General features: G+C 20.1%; 4 protein-coding genes across 5 annotated transcripts; 1 reads left to right on the forward strand and 3 right to left on the reverse strand.

The window, feature by feature from the left end:
- Positions 1-66: 66 nt before the first annotated feature.
- Positions 67-6,909, reverse strand: PRSY57_1014300 (hypothetical protein; the record flags this gene model as incomplete). The annotated part of the gene is made up of 1 exon (XM_012907732.2): positions 67-6,909. The coding sequence occupies one exon, from the start codon at positions 6,907-6,909 to the stop codon at positions 67-69; it is 6,843 nt and encodes a 2,280-aa protein (XP_012763186.2).
- Positions 6,910-10,296: 3,387 nt separating this feature from the next.
- PRSY57_1014400 (FAD synthetase, putative) lies at positions 10,297-11,283 on the forward strand (the record flags this gene model as incomplete). Its single annotated transcript, XM_012907733.2, has 1 exon — positions 10,297-11,283. The coding sequence occupies one exon, from the start codon at positions 10,297-10,299 to the stop codon at positions 11,281-11,283; it is 987 nt and encodes a 328-aa protein (XP_012763187.1).
- Positions 11,284-11,744: 461 nt separating this feature from the next.
- On the reverse strand, positions 11,745-12,935 carry PRSY57_1014500 (conserved protein, unknown function; the record flags this gene model as incomplete). Its single annotated transcript, XM_012907734.2, has 1 exon — positions 11,745-12,935. One exon carries the CDS (start codon positions 12,933-12,935, stop codon positions 11,745-11,747), a length of 1,191 nt encoding a protein of 396 aa, XP_012763188.2.
- Positions 12,936-13,960: 1,025 nt separating this feature from the next.
- Positions 13,961-16,867, reverse strand: PRSY57_1014600 (cysteine--tRNA ligase, putative; the record flags this gene model as incomplete). Of its 2 annotated transcripts, none has more annotated exons than XM_020114865.1 (3): positions 13,961-15,625; positions 15,776-15,927; positions 16,654-16,867. In XM_020114865.1, the coding sequence occupies 3 exons, from the start codon at positions 16,865-16,867 to the stop codon at positions 13,961-13,963; spliced, it is 2,031 nt and encodes a 676-aa protein (XP_019970411.1). The 2 variants fall into 2 exon arrangements, with proteins under 2 accessions (XP_019970411.1, XP_012763189.2); XM_012907735.2 differs by having other exon boundaries at positions 15,776-15,930.
- Positions 16,868-16,918: the final 51 nt, after the last annotated feature.

The raw sequence follows: 16,918 nt of genomic DNA on the forward strand, positions 1-16,918 counted from the left end.
GTAAAAAAAAAAAAAAAAAAAAAAAAAAAAATTGATTATCAATTTTATAAACTTTTTATAATTTCATCACATATTTGAAAAAAAGGTATTCTTGAATTGTGTAGTATCAAGAAAGTTTTGATAATTTTTATCAGCTAAACTATTTTTTAAAGATTCTTCAATTACTTTTTTATCATAATCATTAAATTTTAACCAATCAGAGCATATATCCATGTCTTGAATATAATTTCTTCCCAATTTTACTCCAGGTATTTTCATAATTTGTTCTATAGATAAATTATTTTCATCTTCACATTGCATAACTTTCATGTTATTAGAAGAACTCTGTTGTTTATATGAATTTACAAAATTGCTAGATATATGATTATTTTCATTATCATGATATAAATTTTTTGTGTCCTTCATCAAATTTTCTCCCTTTTCATTGTTTATCTTATTTTCATGTTCATCTTCAGTTACATTATTTTTATGTAAAGAACAAGTTTTTAAAATGCAGTTATGATTACTCTTGTCTTGTGAATTAAATAAATAGAAATTTTTTGTTGGAACAATATTTTTATGTATCGAAGTTATTTTTTCTTTAAAGGATGAATAATTTCCACAGCTAGCTAATTTGGTTTTATTTAAATATTCATTATTATTTATATCAACATTTCTGTTATTATTTTGTATTTGTTCTCCTTCCGTAAAAGGGTTTGTAAAAAAGGTGTTCCTTTTCATATTATTATATTCATTCATATATGTATTAGTATTGTTATTGTTGCTAATACTTTTATTATTATTACAAACATTGGGATGGAATTCTTTATTATTTTGTGACATGGAACTTACTTTTTCACTAATAAAAATATGTTTATTTTCATTTGAAAAAGAATTTTCATTTCTATTAATATCATACATAATCATATCATTCTCTTTTATTTTCAGATTAGCTATTTTTTTCTTATCATTATCTAAAGTATTTTTTATTGAAGAACGGCTATGCAAGGTACTGTGTCTTTTTTGAAATGGGAAAAAAAACTCTCCCATTGTGTTATTCAAAGTACCAATTTGAGAGTTTACATGTTGATCATTAAATGAAGATTGACCTATATTATTTAATACTTGTACATTCGAATTCTTCTTATTATTAATATTAAAATTCTGAACATTCATATTATATGTGTTTAACGTATTATTGTTGCTATTCCATAAATTTTTAGAAAATTCGCTATCAAAATTTACAGTCTTGTTACTGTTTATCATATAATTTGCTCGTTTCATATGATTATTATGACTATGTGAGACATTAACATTATTTCGATTGTTACTAACATTAATGTAATTGTTACCATTCTTTATATCATTTTCCTTTTCACTATTTATAGCGTTACTTAAACCATTCCTTATATTATTAAATATATCATTTGTTTTATTCATTTTTTCGGCATTCTTTTTTAAATTAGAAAGGTAACATTTATTCATATTATTACTATTATTATTATTATTATTATTATTATTCTTTTTTTCATTTACATTATTTGCTTTTCCACTCTCATTATTACATTCATTTAATTTCATCATGTTGTCTTCCATTTTGTTATTATCATACTTGTCATCATTTCCATTCTTTTGATTAACATATTCGTGGTTTTGTTTTTTTTCACGAATATTTGCCATGGAACTTTTGTTAGCTTTACATTTACTTTGAAAGAAATTCAAATGATCTATAAATGTTTTTAGATTGCTACTTTTTATTAAATTATCATCCACCTTATTGTTCTTTTGTTCTTCGTTTGTTTGTTCTTCAATCTGTTTTTCTATCTCATGTTTCTGTTTTTCATTTAAATTTTCCATGTCTTCATCATTTTTATAATTCCCCTCTTCTTTCCCTCCTTCTTTCTGATAATTCTTTTTATTAAATGATTGATTACCTTTATAATTTTTTTCCTTTTCATCGTCATCTATATTTTTATATGAAGAAACTGTTCCATGAACCGTAGAGGATCTAAAAGATTTACGATTTCCTAGTGTAAAATTTTTTAATGTATCAGTAAATATTTCAGTGAATCTAGTATATGTTGATTTTTTATTCAATTCATTTTTTGTATTTTCATTATATTGCGTATCATTTTTTTCTAAATTTAATGTAAATAATGAATCCTTTTCAAATTTAGATGGTTTCATATTTTCATTAATTAATTTTCCATTTTGTATTTTTAATGAGTGTACGTCACTTTTAGAACTAACATATCTATTAGAACATTTAGAAACATTACTACTTAATAAGAAATTATTTTTATAATTTATGTTATTAATATTTCTCTTAAATCCTGTATAAAGATTAGGGGTCATCATTCTATTATAACTAATACTATATCTTTTTCCTTCAAACGGAGTAGCTTTTCTCATATTATTCCTATATATAACGTTACTATCGTCTTTATATATTATATTCTTATTTATGTTAACACTTTTGTCATTTCCATTTTCTATTATTGTATCTCCTCTATGTACATTCTTTTCATCCCTCTTTTCTGATATTGTATCTTCTCTATTTACATTGATTTCATTTCCATTTTCTAATATTGTGTTTTCTCTATTTACTTTTTGTTCACTTGGTAGCTCAATATTTTCTTTTGACGACGTACTTGTAATTTTTTGAGACTTTTCTACTATATTTGCATTAGTGCAACTTTCAAACAATTCTTTTTTATTTTGATTAAAAATTAAGGCTTTGGTATCAAATGACATAGGTACTTCCTTTTTACCATTGTATATATTTCCTGAAGTTAAATGATCGCAAATATTTTTATGTATATGTATTTGATCTGCAATTCTTTTAGAGCTTGAGGAGATGAATGGTATCTTGTTTTCATTTTGTAAAAGATTATTATATTGATACTCCGTATTATAATATTTTGGATTTGCATTTTTCATCATTAAATTTTTGTATATTTGTTCATTATTTCTTAAATAATTATTTGCTTTCATTTCTTGAATATTATTAATATTATTAATATTATTATTTGATAGAATATGTGGATTGTTATGGTAATAATAATGTTGGTTATCATATATATTTTGTTTAAAAGGTTGCATGCTTCTTCTAATCTCATTATTTTTATTAATATTAACATTATTATTGCTCATTTTATGGAATTCATTATTAATGGTCATATTATGTAATGGAATTTGTTCATGATTTGCACTGATATATTTATCTACGTTATTTACATAATTTATATTATTATTGTTATGATTATTACTATTACTCAAATTTTTATTAAAACTAGGTAAAATATAATTGACTCTTTCATTTTGTATCATATTAGTATTATTGTTATTCTTTTGTGATATAGGATATAAGTCTTGTCTAAGGATTCCATTATTTATTGAACTAAATCTTTTCATATAATCATTAAAATATGGTGAATTAATATGATGAATTTGATGTTTTATATGATTACTATTGTATGTTCTATTTTCAAAATTTATGTTTTTTCTTTCAATTTCTTCCTCTATATCTTTTTTAAATATATAATTCGGTATACTTTTCATGAAGTGTTTATTATTATTATTATTATTATTTTTGAATTGTGCAACCTTTTTAATATCCATGCTATTAATCGATTTATCATTTCTCTTAAGAGGAACTGCTTGTTTTTTTATTTCTATTACTGTTTTATGATTTTCTTTATTTTTATTATTTATCGTACAATTGATTATTTCTATTTTCTTTTTATTTTCAATATAAATATTTTCACTAATATTTTTTATTTCATTACTTTTTTGGCTTTCTTCACTATTTTCATCTACATGCTCTTTTTTTTCTTCAAATTTTTTGGATGTTGTCTGTATAAGATTTTCCTTTATTTCATTAATATTGTCAATTATATTAGTTAATGGAACTTGTTCTGTATTATTACCTTGAACTGAATTGTTTTTTTCATCATTTGATTTCTCATTACTATCTACATCACTCGTTATAATAAATTCTTTTGAAAAGGGTGTGCTTGTTCTCTTCTTTTTCTTTTTAGAACATGTTGTATTTTGTTCTTTTTTCAAATTCTCATTTTTACATATTTCCTTTGTATTTTTTATCTCATTCATAATTATATCTTTTGTTAAATTGCGTGTATTATTTTGAGTATCATTTTGTGCATTATTGATTTCTGTAGTATTATGTAGATTTATATGACTTGTGGATCTTTTCTTTTTATTCTTTTTAACCTTACTATTCTTCCTAAATTTTCTTTTCATTTCATCACAACTGTAAACTAATTTTGTGTTGCTTTCTTTCTTTTTCGATGATTTATTATCTGATTTTGTTTTATCATTTAAGGTAGTATTATCTGAATCTTTTTCTTCTTCATTAGTACTTTCATCGACAAATTGATTAACAACATCCTTTTCGTTATCTTTTTCATTTATTATATTAAGTTTCTTTTTCTTCTCTTTAGTTATTTCCTTTTCATTGTTAATTTTTTTTTTCATTTTCTTATGCGTGGTTTTATTTAATTCAGATAACATATCATTTTTATGAATTAATATTTTTTGGCTGTTCAAATAGGTGGATATTATATTTCTGAGGTTTTTCTTTTTCGAATCTTCACATAAAATTAGTTTTATAATTTCATTTAAATGCTTAATGAGGTTATCAAAATTGTTATCTAATTGCAATATGTCATTAAATATGGAAGCAAATTTTAATGAAAGTAATTCAAATAAAATTTTATCTTTCATTTCAGTTTCATTATTGTTTAACATTAATAATAATATGTTATTAAAATGTACTACCATCTTAATAATTTCATTGTAATAATTATTATTTTTAGAATTTCTTTCAATTATATAAGATCTTATATCTTGAACAGTTATATAATGATCATCCACATTGTTTGTTTTACTAGAATTGTTTACATTTTTTTTTTCTTCAATATCTTCGTTTTTTATATTTATATTATTTTGTTGTTGATGCTCTCTAATACAATTATATAATAAATGTATATCTGATACCTTAATATCATAATTTAAATCACTGAAACAATTTCTAAAATATTCAAAACTTATCTTTTCTTCTTTCATATTTAGAATATCCTTTAAAACATCTTCTGTTATATAATTAGTTTCATTTATAACTAAATTGGATGATTCATTCAAATTATTGAAGGACATTTGACTCTGTTTATCATAGTCATCATGATAATCTTGACGAGTTTCTTCTCCTTTTAGTTTCTCTTTCTTTTTCTTTTTTTCTATTTGTTCTTCTTCTTTTTCCTTTATTTTTTCTTCTTCTTTGAGTATATAATCATTATAATTACTAGTGAAATTACTTGGATACACATATGTCAACACCTTATTGATTGTATTATCACTTCCTTTAATATAATAATCTAACATATCTTTTACATTATTACTCTTATATGGTTTATTTATATTGAAATCATTATCATTTTCACTGTCATTTTCATTTTCATTAATTTTAATATTATTATTATTGTTATTATTGTTGTTTTCCTTGTCGTTGTCCAAATTAATTTCAGAGTTTTCTTTTTTTCCTGTCTTATGGAAATCAAAATATTTGGATAAATTAGATACCTCTATTTTATATTTACTAAATATTTGATCGATTTCAGGAGAACTGTTTCTACTATTATATTCATCCAAAACATTATTATCATGTTCCAAATCTAATTCTTTATATGTATCATCCATATTATATTTATTATCTTCAATTCTTTCTTTAAGTGTATGAAATGTATACTTATCATCCTCTTCCTTTGTTATATAGTCACTATTCATTTCATGTTTTGTTGAAGTCATTTCAAAATTAGTATGTATATTATTTGAATGAGAAATCATTTCTGGAAATATATTTTTCTTTGCTCTATCAGCTATTAATGAAATATCTATCATTTTCTCTTTATTATCAAATAAGGATGAATGACTTTTTTTGTTACTATAATTTAATTCATCCAATAATTTATTACGAACTATTGGTTGTTTGTTTTCATTCATAGGTTCATTCGAATTTTGGGCCCTATTGTTAGTGTGTACATTACCAGCATCTTGTTCAACCATTTTATAAATATTGCTATTGTATTTTGGAATGTATTCATCATATTCATTTTTATTTATTTGATTTTTGTCTTCTGCTTCAAGGGTATCCTTTTGAAATCCTTTCGAAAAGGAAAATTTCTCAAAATTCTTCTTTTCTTTATCTATTACATCATCATCAAATGGTTCCTTTTTATTCATTTCTTTGTTAGAATTCTTATTAATTTCATCGAAATTGAAGTTTTTGTTATATGATATAGTATTAATTGGATAATTATCCTTCTTTTCTTCATAATTTATATTATCATCTTTACAAATATTCATATGACATTCATTTTGTTTCATATACTCATCATTACTTATAGGAACTATACTTCTGTTAAATTGCACCATATTTCCTATTTTATCATTTTCGACCTTATTTGAATCATTTTTCATAGCAAGATTATGTACATTTGTTTCTTCATGAGATTTCGTTATATTATTATTATTATTATTATTTTTTTTTAGAACTGAAATATCTTCAGTATTCCCATAAAAAACTTCTTCTTCATCCTTCGAAAGGACAATACTGTTTGAACCTACTTTATTAATTGAAGATTTTAATACATAATCCATTTCCAAATTTTTTACTTTTTCATCGATACCATTAGATGGAGAATCAGAGAAACAGTAATTTATGTTCATATGATTTTCTTCTCCTATTTTATCTCCCCTTGTTACTAAGTGATCATTTAGAATACCTTTTGTATCACGATTTATAACATCAGAAATTATATTCATTTCTTTTGAGCCAAAATTGTTTGATGTACTTTCCAAGGAAAAATCATCGTTTTTATTGGAATCTTTATTTAAATTAAAAAACATCATTTCGGTTTTTTTTTTTTTTTTTTTTTATTATTTTTAAATATCCTGTATCGGATATGTATAAATTGTTCCTTAATGTTGGTATATTAATAGAATTCTTTTTTTTTTTTATATTTTTTTTATTTTTTTGGTTATTTCACTATATTATGATAATTTTTTAATATATACAAGGAATACATATATAATATATAGAAAAACAAAATAAGGTGACAGAAAAATAAAAAGGGGAAAATAAATTAATACAGAATTATAAACAAGTGTTTAACAAAAGAGCTAATATTAATATAAAAGTGGAGTTGTTACAAGTATGGATACATTCCTATTTTTTTAATGCAACGATAAATGAATATATATATATATATATATATATATTTATTTATCTATTTTTTTTTTATTATTTTTATTTGTTTGTTTCGTTACGCATGCCAAAAGAAAAAAAATATAAGAATGTTGCAATGTCTAAAAAATTTTTGTATATAACCAAATAATAAAATGTTAAGATGAAAATGCGTGAATGTCTTTTTAATTTTAATGTATGATAAAAAAAAAAAAATAAGAAATCAATATATTTAATAAAAAAAAAAAAAAAAAATAGAATATGGGTACTAAAAAGATACAAACAAACAAAAAAAGAAAGAAACGAAAAAAAAAATACAACAAAAAATCTATTATAAATAAAAAGATAAAGTTATATATTTATCTGCAAATATTAGTAACACAATAAAAATGAAATAAAAAATAAAAAGTTACAAAGTATTCTTTAATGCAGACACAAAAATATATATGTATGTATGTATATATATATATTTATATATACGAAACTCTTAAAAAATTTTAAGAATGTTTCTGCAAGGCGGAAAAATAAATAAACAATTAATTGTTAAATGTATTTAATATTTTTGTTATTTCACAAAATTTATAGAAAACCGAAAAAACAAAAAAAAAAGAAAAATGAAAAATATATTTTTTTCTACAATAATAAGAACATGCTCTTAAACAATTAAAATTATTTTTTTTATATTATTTTATTTTTTTAATTATGTTTAAAATAAAATATATTTCTATGTTAAATATAAAATATGTATTTTGGTAGGAAACATATATATATATATAAAGATATAATGTTATTTTTTTTTAATAAATTTTTATTTATTGAGAATGTACATGTACTTGTTAAATAAGAAAATTACAATGCAACAAAGTGCAAGAAAATTGTATTTTTTTTTTTTTTTTTATGCTTACATGATATATATATATATATTATACATGTAAAATATGTATTTATATGTATACTTTTTCTGTTTTCATTACACACCTTACAAGAACAATATAAATTTATTACATTACCATTTTACAATTTTGTGTTATTTAAATGTATGCTTTTTTTTTTATATAAAATTTTATTTTTTTAATAAGAAATACAAAAATTACAAAAAAAAAAAAGTATTAATAATTATATATATATATATAAGAATAATGGAAAGAAATACGTTTTAATATAATAACTAAATATAATTATATTTATAACTCTTGTAATAAGAATCAGAAAAATTCTATCGTCATTTTTGTTATATATTTTTCGTTAGCACAAAATAAATATATAATTAAAATTTTTGGAACCTTTAAAAGACTTATAAATAAGGTTTTATGATATCATTCTTTTTTTTTTTTTTTTGAATTTGACAAAGGAATAAGAGGAACACAATAAATAACATAACGGATTTATCATATATACACACATACATATATATATATATATATATATTATATATCATTATATTTGTAGAATTTTTATTCACAAAAACTTATTTAATATATAGGAATATCAAATATTGTCTATTTATTCAAATTTGATACATTTGTTATAGAAATAAACAATGTTAAAATATTAAGAAACGAAATAAATAAAGTTAACCTATGTTTTATTAAATTTAAAAAAATATATATTATAAAAAGAATTAAAATACTGCATATATAGTTACATATTTTTTTATTACTTTATATAAGAATTACATACATGTTAATATTATATATACAATGAAACTAATAAAAATATAATTTCTATGATTATTTCAAAACAAATATTTCTCTATCTTTCCTAATATTAATATATGCGCGTTTATGTATTCTATGTGAATATTTATTTTAAATGAAAATTTATATAATATTGATGTTTTTTTTTCATGTATTTTTCTTTTTCTTTTTTTCTACATAAAAAAGAATGATTAAATAGGACATGTTCAAAATATATTAATATGTGCAAATGGTGTCATTAAAAATATGAAAATAAAACAAATTAGAAGAAATATATTTTAAATCGTTCTTTTTTTTTTTTCTTTTTTTTTTTTTCCCTATATATATGTTTATATAACCATTAGATTTACCTTTGTCATAAATGAAGTGTTATATAAAGAATTATGATACCTTTGATGGTAATTAACAAGTTGACATTTTTGAATAAAAAAAAAAAAGGGTACACTATACTATTTAAAAACCGACAAAAAAAAAAGAAAAAATGAAAGTATATATTAACATATGATATTAAATCATTACTAAATATCCATTATGCATTTAAATATTTTATTCTATGACAAATATATATATATATATATATATATATATATGTTTGTTTATTTTAATGCATTATTTTATTTTTCACTTTTCTAAAAATATATATAAATATATATAAATATATATAAATATATATGTATATAATATATATATTTATTTATTTATATCTTCAAAATGTATGTTCCTAAATAAATTGTAAATATATTTATTATAATCCTAATTATATTTTGCATTTTTACACTTCCACAATTGCCCTGTTTAAATTAATTTATAATAATTTGGAATAATTAATAAATGTGTACTTTTCTTTAAAATTACATATATAACTTTATGTAGGATAATCTATTTATTATTATGTTATATTTTCACAATATATATATATATATATATATATATATATATACACTCGAGGTTACATAAGTATTTGTGTTATTTTTATATAATATATTGAATTTATATTTTGATTTATACTTTTGAAATTAAAAGATTACTTAAGGTTATGTTAGAAATATATTTCGTCAATTTCTTTTTAGTTCCAAAATTATTTTATTTTATTTTTTCCGACGTATATCCATTATATATAATAAATAAATATAATATGATATAATATAATATAATAATATATATTATTTATTTTTTAATTATATGCATGAAATATTTTTAATTTTACAGTTTGAAATTATTAAAAATATGTTAATTAAAGTTCTTTTAAAATAATTTTAAGATAATAAAAAATTTTCATTATATGCCAATATATCCCCAAAAAAAAAAAAAAAAAAAAAAAAAAAAATTTTTTTTTTTTTTTTTTAATATATAATAATGGATAGCAAAGACAATGATGTATGGAATGATTATTCAAATTCATTGATGTTATATGAAAGGATAGAAAATTTATATAATGATCATTTGATTGAAAAAAGTAAATTAAATGAACAGAATAAAGAGTTAATTAATAACAATATGACCCATGTTCAGAGGGAAACAAAAAATGTTATTAGAAATAAGGATATGATTAAGGCAAATATGTATAATTATGATATAATAAATTATTATAATGATGAATTTATATTAAAAAAAAAAGTGATGGAATTATCGGAAGATATAATGACGGGTATAGATTATATTTATGATATTTTCCGTTTATGTAAAGAGAGCAATGTCTTTTTATCATTTAATGGTGGAAAGGATGCTGTTGTTATTTTACATTTATTTCGGTGTGCATATGCAAAATATCTTAAGGATATGAATATCAAAAGAAAAAAACCACAACTTATTTATTTTAAAGATGAAATGAATGAATTTCCTGAGGTTTATCAATTTTTAAATGAAAGTGCTTTTATGTTTGATTTTCATATAAGTATAATCAAAGGAACTTGGAAAAATGGTATTACTAATTTTATAGAAAGCGTACAAAAAAAATATCAAATTACTATTATAGATCAATTAAAAACAAATTCTATTGATTCAACTATATTTTATTCTACATTAGCTTTTATTAATGGTACAAGATTTAATGATACGAATACTGAAAAATTACAAATTTTAAATGTTAGTTCAAGAGGATTACCGCCATATTTATATGTTAATCCTGTCTTTTATTGGACATATGGTGCCATATGGACATTTATTCTTTATTTTAAATTTAACTATTGTATTTTATATGATCATGGATATTCTTCCATCGGTTCAATAAAAGATACAGTTAAAAATGAATTTTTAAAATGTAACGATTGCTATTTACCTGCTTATTTCTTGAAAAATTGGAATTACGAAAGATATAATAGAATACAACCAAATGACAAATAAATAAAATTTTTAATAATAAAATTTAATGTTGACAAATTTTAAATTTTGTATACACAACATATTAATAATTTTTTTTTTTTCTTCTTTTAATGTTTAGTTAATTAAAATATATATATATATATGACATAGAATATTATTTATATTTCTTTTAAAATAATTTGTGATATTGTTTTATTTTAATTTTTTTTTAATTAAAAAGTGAAATTTTTTAATATATATATGTATAGTTTTGCATTTATGATTATAAACAATACATAATTATATTCAATTTGAGATTCTATATTTGATATATATATATATATATATTAACAATAAAAAATTAAATATTTATTTGTATTAAATAAACAAAAAAAGTATATACATATATATATATATATATATATGTATATATTGTGTACAAAAAAAATAAGCATAAGAATGATAAAATTATCAATGTATCATATTTTTGCTCTATATTTGGTTCATTTATCTGATTCATTGGAATTATCTGAATTATATTCACTCAAAAGACTTTGAAAATTTTCTTTTTTCTTTATTACAAAATTAAAATTTGTTTCTTTATTTATTTTATTAAACAATGGTTTATGAATTATATTTGAAAATGATGCACTATTATTACTTATCGTATTTTTAAAAGAGTTATTATTTGTTTTGTCTTGTTGATTATCTTTGGGTTTCTCTTCAGTATCAATATTTCCTTGTTTAATTTTTACTGTATTTTCTTTTTCATATCTATTTTTTTTCTTTTTTAATAATAAATCTGAAAATGATTCATTAACTTCATTGGTATTATCTCCATCTGAATGTTCACCTTCACCTTCACTTATATATTCATTTACTTCTTCATTGTTATTTTTATTATCATCAAGTTCTACTTCTTCTATTATAATATTATCCTTTTCTATATTTTTATTTACCCAATTATTATTTGATGGATTATATTTGTTCAAATTGTCCCCTATATGATCTTTAGACGACCTACTTTTATTAAGTAAACTAAAAAATGCCTTTTCATCCTCGGAGTCTAGATTATTCATAAAGAAATTGTTTTCTTTATTTTCTAATTCGCTTTTTTCATATAAACGATTTAAAGCTTTATTTATACTACTAAATTTATCTAAATGTCTTTTATTCACATTTTGTAATTCTTCTAATTGTTCATTCATTTTTAATTCTAACATGGCATTATATGATTGTTTTTCTGTATTTTTAATTTTATCTTCATCTTTAACATTACTATTTCTATAATAATCATCTGCTAATTCTTGTTCTTTATGTGCATCATAGGTTCGTGTACCTCCAGCTATTAATAAATAATCACCATTCTTAGGATCTGTTTTAAATATAATTTCATTTTTACATTCTTGACATTTTCCATAAAATTTCCATATTGGTATATTCAAATAAGTTTCATCTTTTAATTTTTCGACTCTTGAATTAAATTTTGTACCAACGTACGTAAACGTTTTACATTTATTACATTTCAAAGTAAATGGATACATCATTCTTATATTCATTAATTTCTTTTTAGTCTTATTCTTGTTCCTATTCTTTCTCTTTTCTATTTTTTTTAACAATTTCTTACTTTCCATTAACTTATCCGGATCAAAATCCGGTGGGATATATTTATTCAAAACCTTCCTTTCAGCCATTTTTTAACAAAAATAAAACATAACTGAATTAAAAGAAAGCATCATACCATAAAAAAAAAATATATATATATATATAAATATATATATATATAATATATTATTTATTTTTTTTATATATATGGAATATTATTTTCCTATATATATATTATATATATATCATAAAAAATTAAACAAACACAAAATTGCCCATTGCGAATTTATCATAATGCAATATTTTATTTTTTTTTTTTCTTTCTCAAGTTATTATATATACAAATTATATCCTATATACTGTCATTATAAAAAATAAATTATATCATTTTATACATAATCCTAAGTATTAAAACAATTTCTTATTAAAAAAATGAACTCAATAAATATTTTAAAATTAGAATTTAATTAAATGTTCATGAATATTATAAAATGTAAATCTTCAGGTTTGAATTTTTATAATTATATTAAAAAAAAAAAAAAAAAAAAAGAATAAAATAAATTAAAAGAACTAATATTTTTAAAAAACATATTCAAAAGGTGATTATTAAAATTATTTTATATGTATAATAATAATAATATTATTATTTTAATAATAATATTTATTAGCATTATACAACATTTTAATATGCTAAAATTATAACAAATAAATCACATTCATTAAATAGATAATTAATAAAAATATATATGACTTGTAAGATATATATATATATATATATATATAATAATATAAAAATGTAATTAAAAAAAAGTTTTCTTTTTTTTCTAATATATAAATATATATATATAATATGTACATATATTAAGCATTTTATATTAGGACAATAAGGAATGGGTGAGATTTAAAAAAAAAAAAGAAAAAAAATAATATATTAAAACAAATATACATATATATATATATATATATATATATATATATATATATATATAAATTTACCTTATTATTATTCCATAAATTTAATAACAAATAAATTTATGCATATTAATTCATTTTAATTTTTTTTAATTTATGGTCTTCTCATTCATTTATTTAATTATACTATATATATTCTTTATTATTCTCTCTTTTCATTTTGATTACCCTTTTTTTGATCTCCAGCCATTTTTTTACTTAATTCTTGCTCTCTCTTATTTTTTTCTTGTTGCAATTGATTATCATCTATAATTTTTATAACAAATTCGTTGTTAGGTCTATCATCAATTAGAATACCCATGTTTAATAAGTGTTGATCTCTTAATAAATCACATTCTTTTAATAAAAGTTCATTGTTTGCTTTTATATTATTTATAAATTCGGAGTGTAGTAGTTCACTTTTTTCTTGTGCAGCAACAGGATCTAAATCATTTTTTTTGTTTTTTTCTTTTAAAATATTTCGAATTAATTTTGCATTGCTTTGTAAGTTTATTCTAATATTTCTTCTATAGGTACCAAGTGTTTGTAAGAGTTCATCAAATTTGTCATATTTTCCTTTAGGTGCATCACCATATATCAATCCAAACGTATCAAAAATGAAATTAATATAATGCTTTATTTCTAAAAGTAATCCGATTTGTATTTTTTCCTTATCCATATATATATTTATTTCTGTAATTAATTTTTGAATAGCTAAAAGAGCATCAGGTGTATTAAAATTATCAAGAAAATGTTCATGGATTTTGTTTTTTGTTTGTCTAAATAATAAATTTAATTTGTTATCTGCATCACTCCAATATAAGTTACAACTATTCAGATCAAAATTTTTGATTTTCATGAGAATTATGGCAAAGAAGTTGGTAAATGATTTATCAATTTCAATACATTGTACCATGCTTTCTCCATTAGGGCTATAATTCATAAAATTATCCCACTTATTAAGAAGAAATAATATACGAATTTGATTCGAAGTGTATTTTGTTAACATATTTTTTATTGTTATGAAATTTTTTAACGATTTGGACATTTTTAAACCTTCAATATGTAAATGTCCTGAATGTAAAAAATAATTTACCCATTGACTATGATCAAAGAAAGCTTCACTTTGAGCTAGTTCATTATCATGATGAGGAAATCTTAAATCAATTCCTCCACTATGAATATCTAAAACATCTCCTAATATATTACTAGCCATAGTTGAACATTCAATATGCCAACCAGGTCTTCCCTTTCCCCATGGGGAATCCCAATGTGGTTCATTTGGTTTAGAGGATTTCCATAATGCAAAATCGTATGCATTTTTTTTCTTCTTTGAAATTACTCCTAAATCTCCTTCCCCTTCTAATATTTTATTTTCATCCTTTACAGATAAAGGTTCCATACGTGCATAAAAATGTTTTTCACTTTTTTTAAATTCATCAATATCAAAATATACACTCCCTTCTTCACTTACATAAGCATATTTATTTTCAATAATTTTTTCTATATATTTTACAATATCACCTACATATTCACTTACTCTAGTAATAGCTGTTGGTAAAAGAACGTTCAAACTTTTCATGTCTTCCCAAAATTCATATTCCCATTTTCTAGCTAATTCAGTAAAACCAATTTTTTCTTCTACACTTCTCTTAATTATCTTATCATCAATATCCGTTATGTTTATTACCATAAATACATCATACTTGAAATAATTAACTAAAATTCTTCTTATAATATCAAAGCTAACATATGTTCTCGCATGTCCCAAATGAGCAGCATCGTAAACGGTTGGACCACAAGCATACCACTTTATTTTATTTCCCTCCTGAATTATAAAAAAAAAATATATATATACATATATATCATAAAAGATGTAAAAACAAAATAAAGTGAAATATAATATATAAAAATATTTTTCATATATATATATATATATATATATATTACAATATAATACAAGAATTTATAAGTTTACCTGAGGTATAAATTCCACTTTGCTATGTGTCAAAGAATTGTTCACAAACAAGTTAGTTATTTTCTTTCCTTCTTTTGAGGGTTGATTCCATTTTGGTAATTTATTAGCATTATCCATTTTCGAATGAAATAATCTTTTAAATATGTATTTATCTACTTAAAATGAGAAGAAAAAATTATAAATAAATAAAAATAAAAATATATATATATATATATATATATATATATATATATATATATATATATTTTATGATATTTTTATATTTATATTTTATAATATTATTTATTTATTTATTTATTATTTTGCTTATTAATTTAAAAGCATATAAACTTGATATATATAAATCATACATTTTATAGTTACTATTTAAAAATATATGTATACACATTTTTTTTAGATAGGTAACAAAATATATGCATATTTAAGTATATATTAAGTAAATATAAAAATGTAATATTAGTAACAGTATGTTTTCATTTATATTTTTGACACGTATATATAAATGTATAGAATATATATATATATAATAAAATATATAAAACTTTTAATATTATTTATAAGGTAAAATAAATATATATGTATATATATAGTCCATTATAAGGAGAAATAAAATTATGAATTGTAAAATGCAACCACTCCAATTTATTTAGAGGTATGAAAAACAAAATATACAAATAAAATAGTCGACAAATGAAAGGATAAATGACAATAACATGTATATTGAAGAAATAAAAAAAGGATTCGTAAAAAAAAAAAAAATTATATAAAAATATATATGGAATAATATACAATATATATGTATATATTTATATATTTATTTATTAAATGGTATAGAAGAAAATAATATGTATGTAATTTTTCTTTTTTGTAATTCGTACTTTTAAGAAAATTCTTATTTCTATAAAGAAATGAATTTCGTATAAAAAACATTCCCCCACTTTTTGTGGCTTCACTATTTTTAGAAAGAATTGTTTGTTGATGTCCTAATTTTAATAATAAACTCCTTTTGAAATTATACTTTAATGAATTAGGTAAATGAAATTTATCTAAATATATAAATAATGTTATACATATAAAAAGGAAAAGATTCATTTCATTTTTATAACCACATATACATATATATATAGATACATATTATTTATA

This window comes from Plasmodium reichenowi, chromosome 10, assembly GCF_001601855.1.
Source record: "Plasmodium reichenowi strain SY57 chromosome 10, whole genome shotgun sequence".
NCBI classification, from domain to species: domain Eukaryota; phylum Apicomplexa; class Aconoidasida; order Haemosporida; family Plasmodiidae; genus Plasmodium; species Plasmodium reichenowi.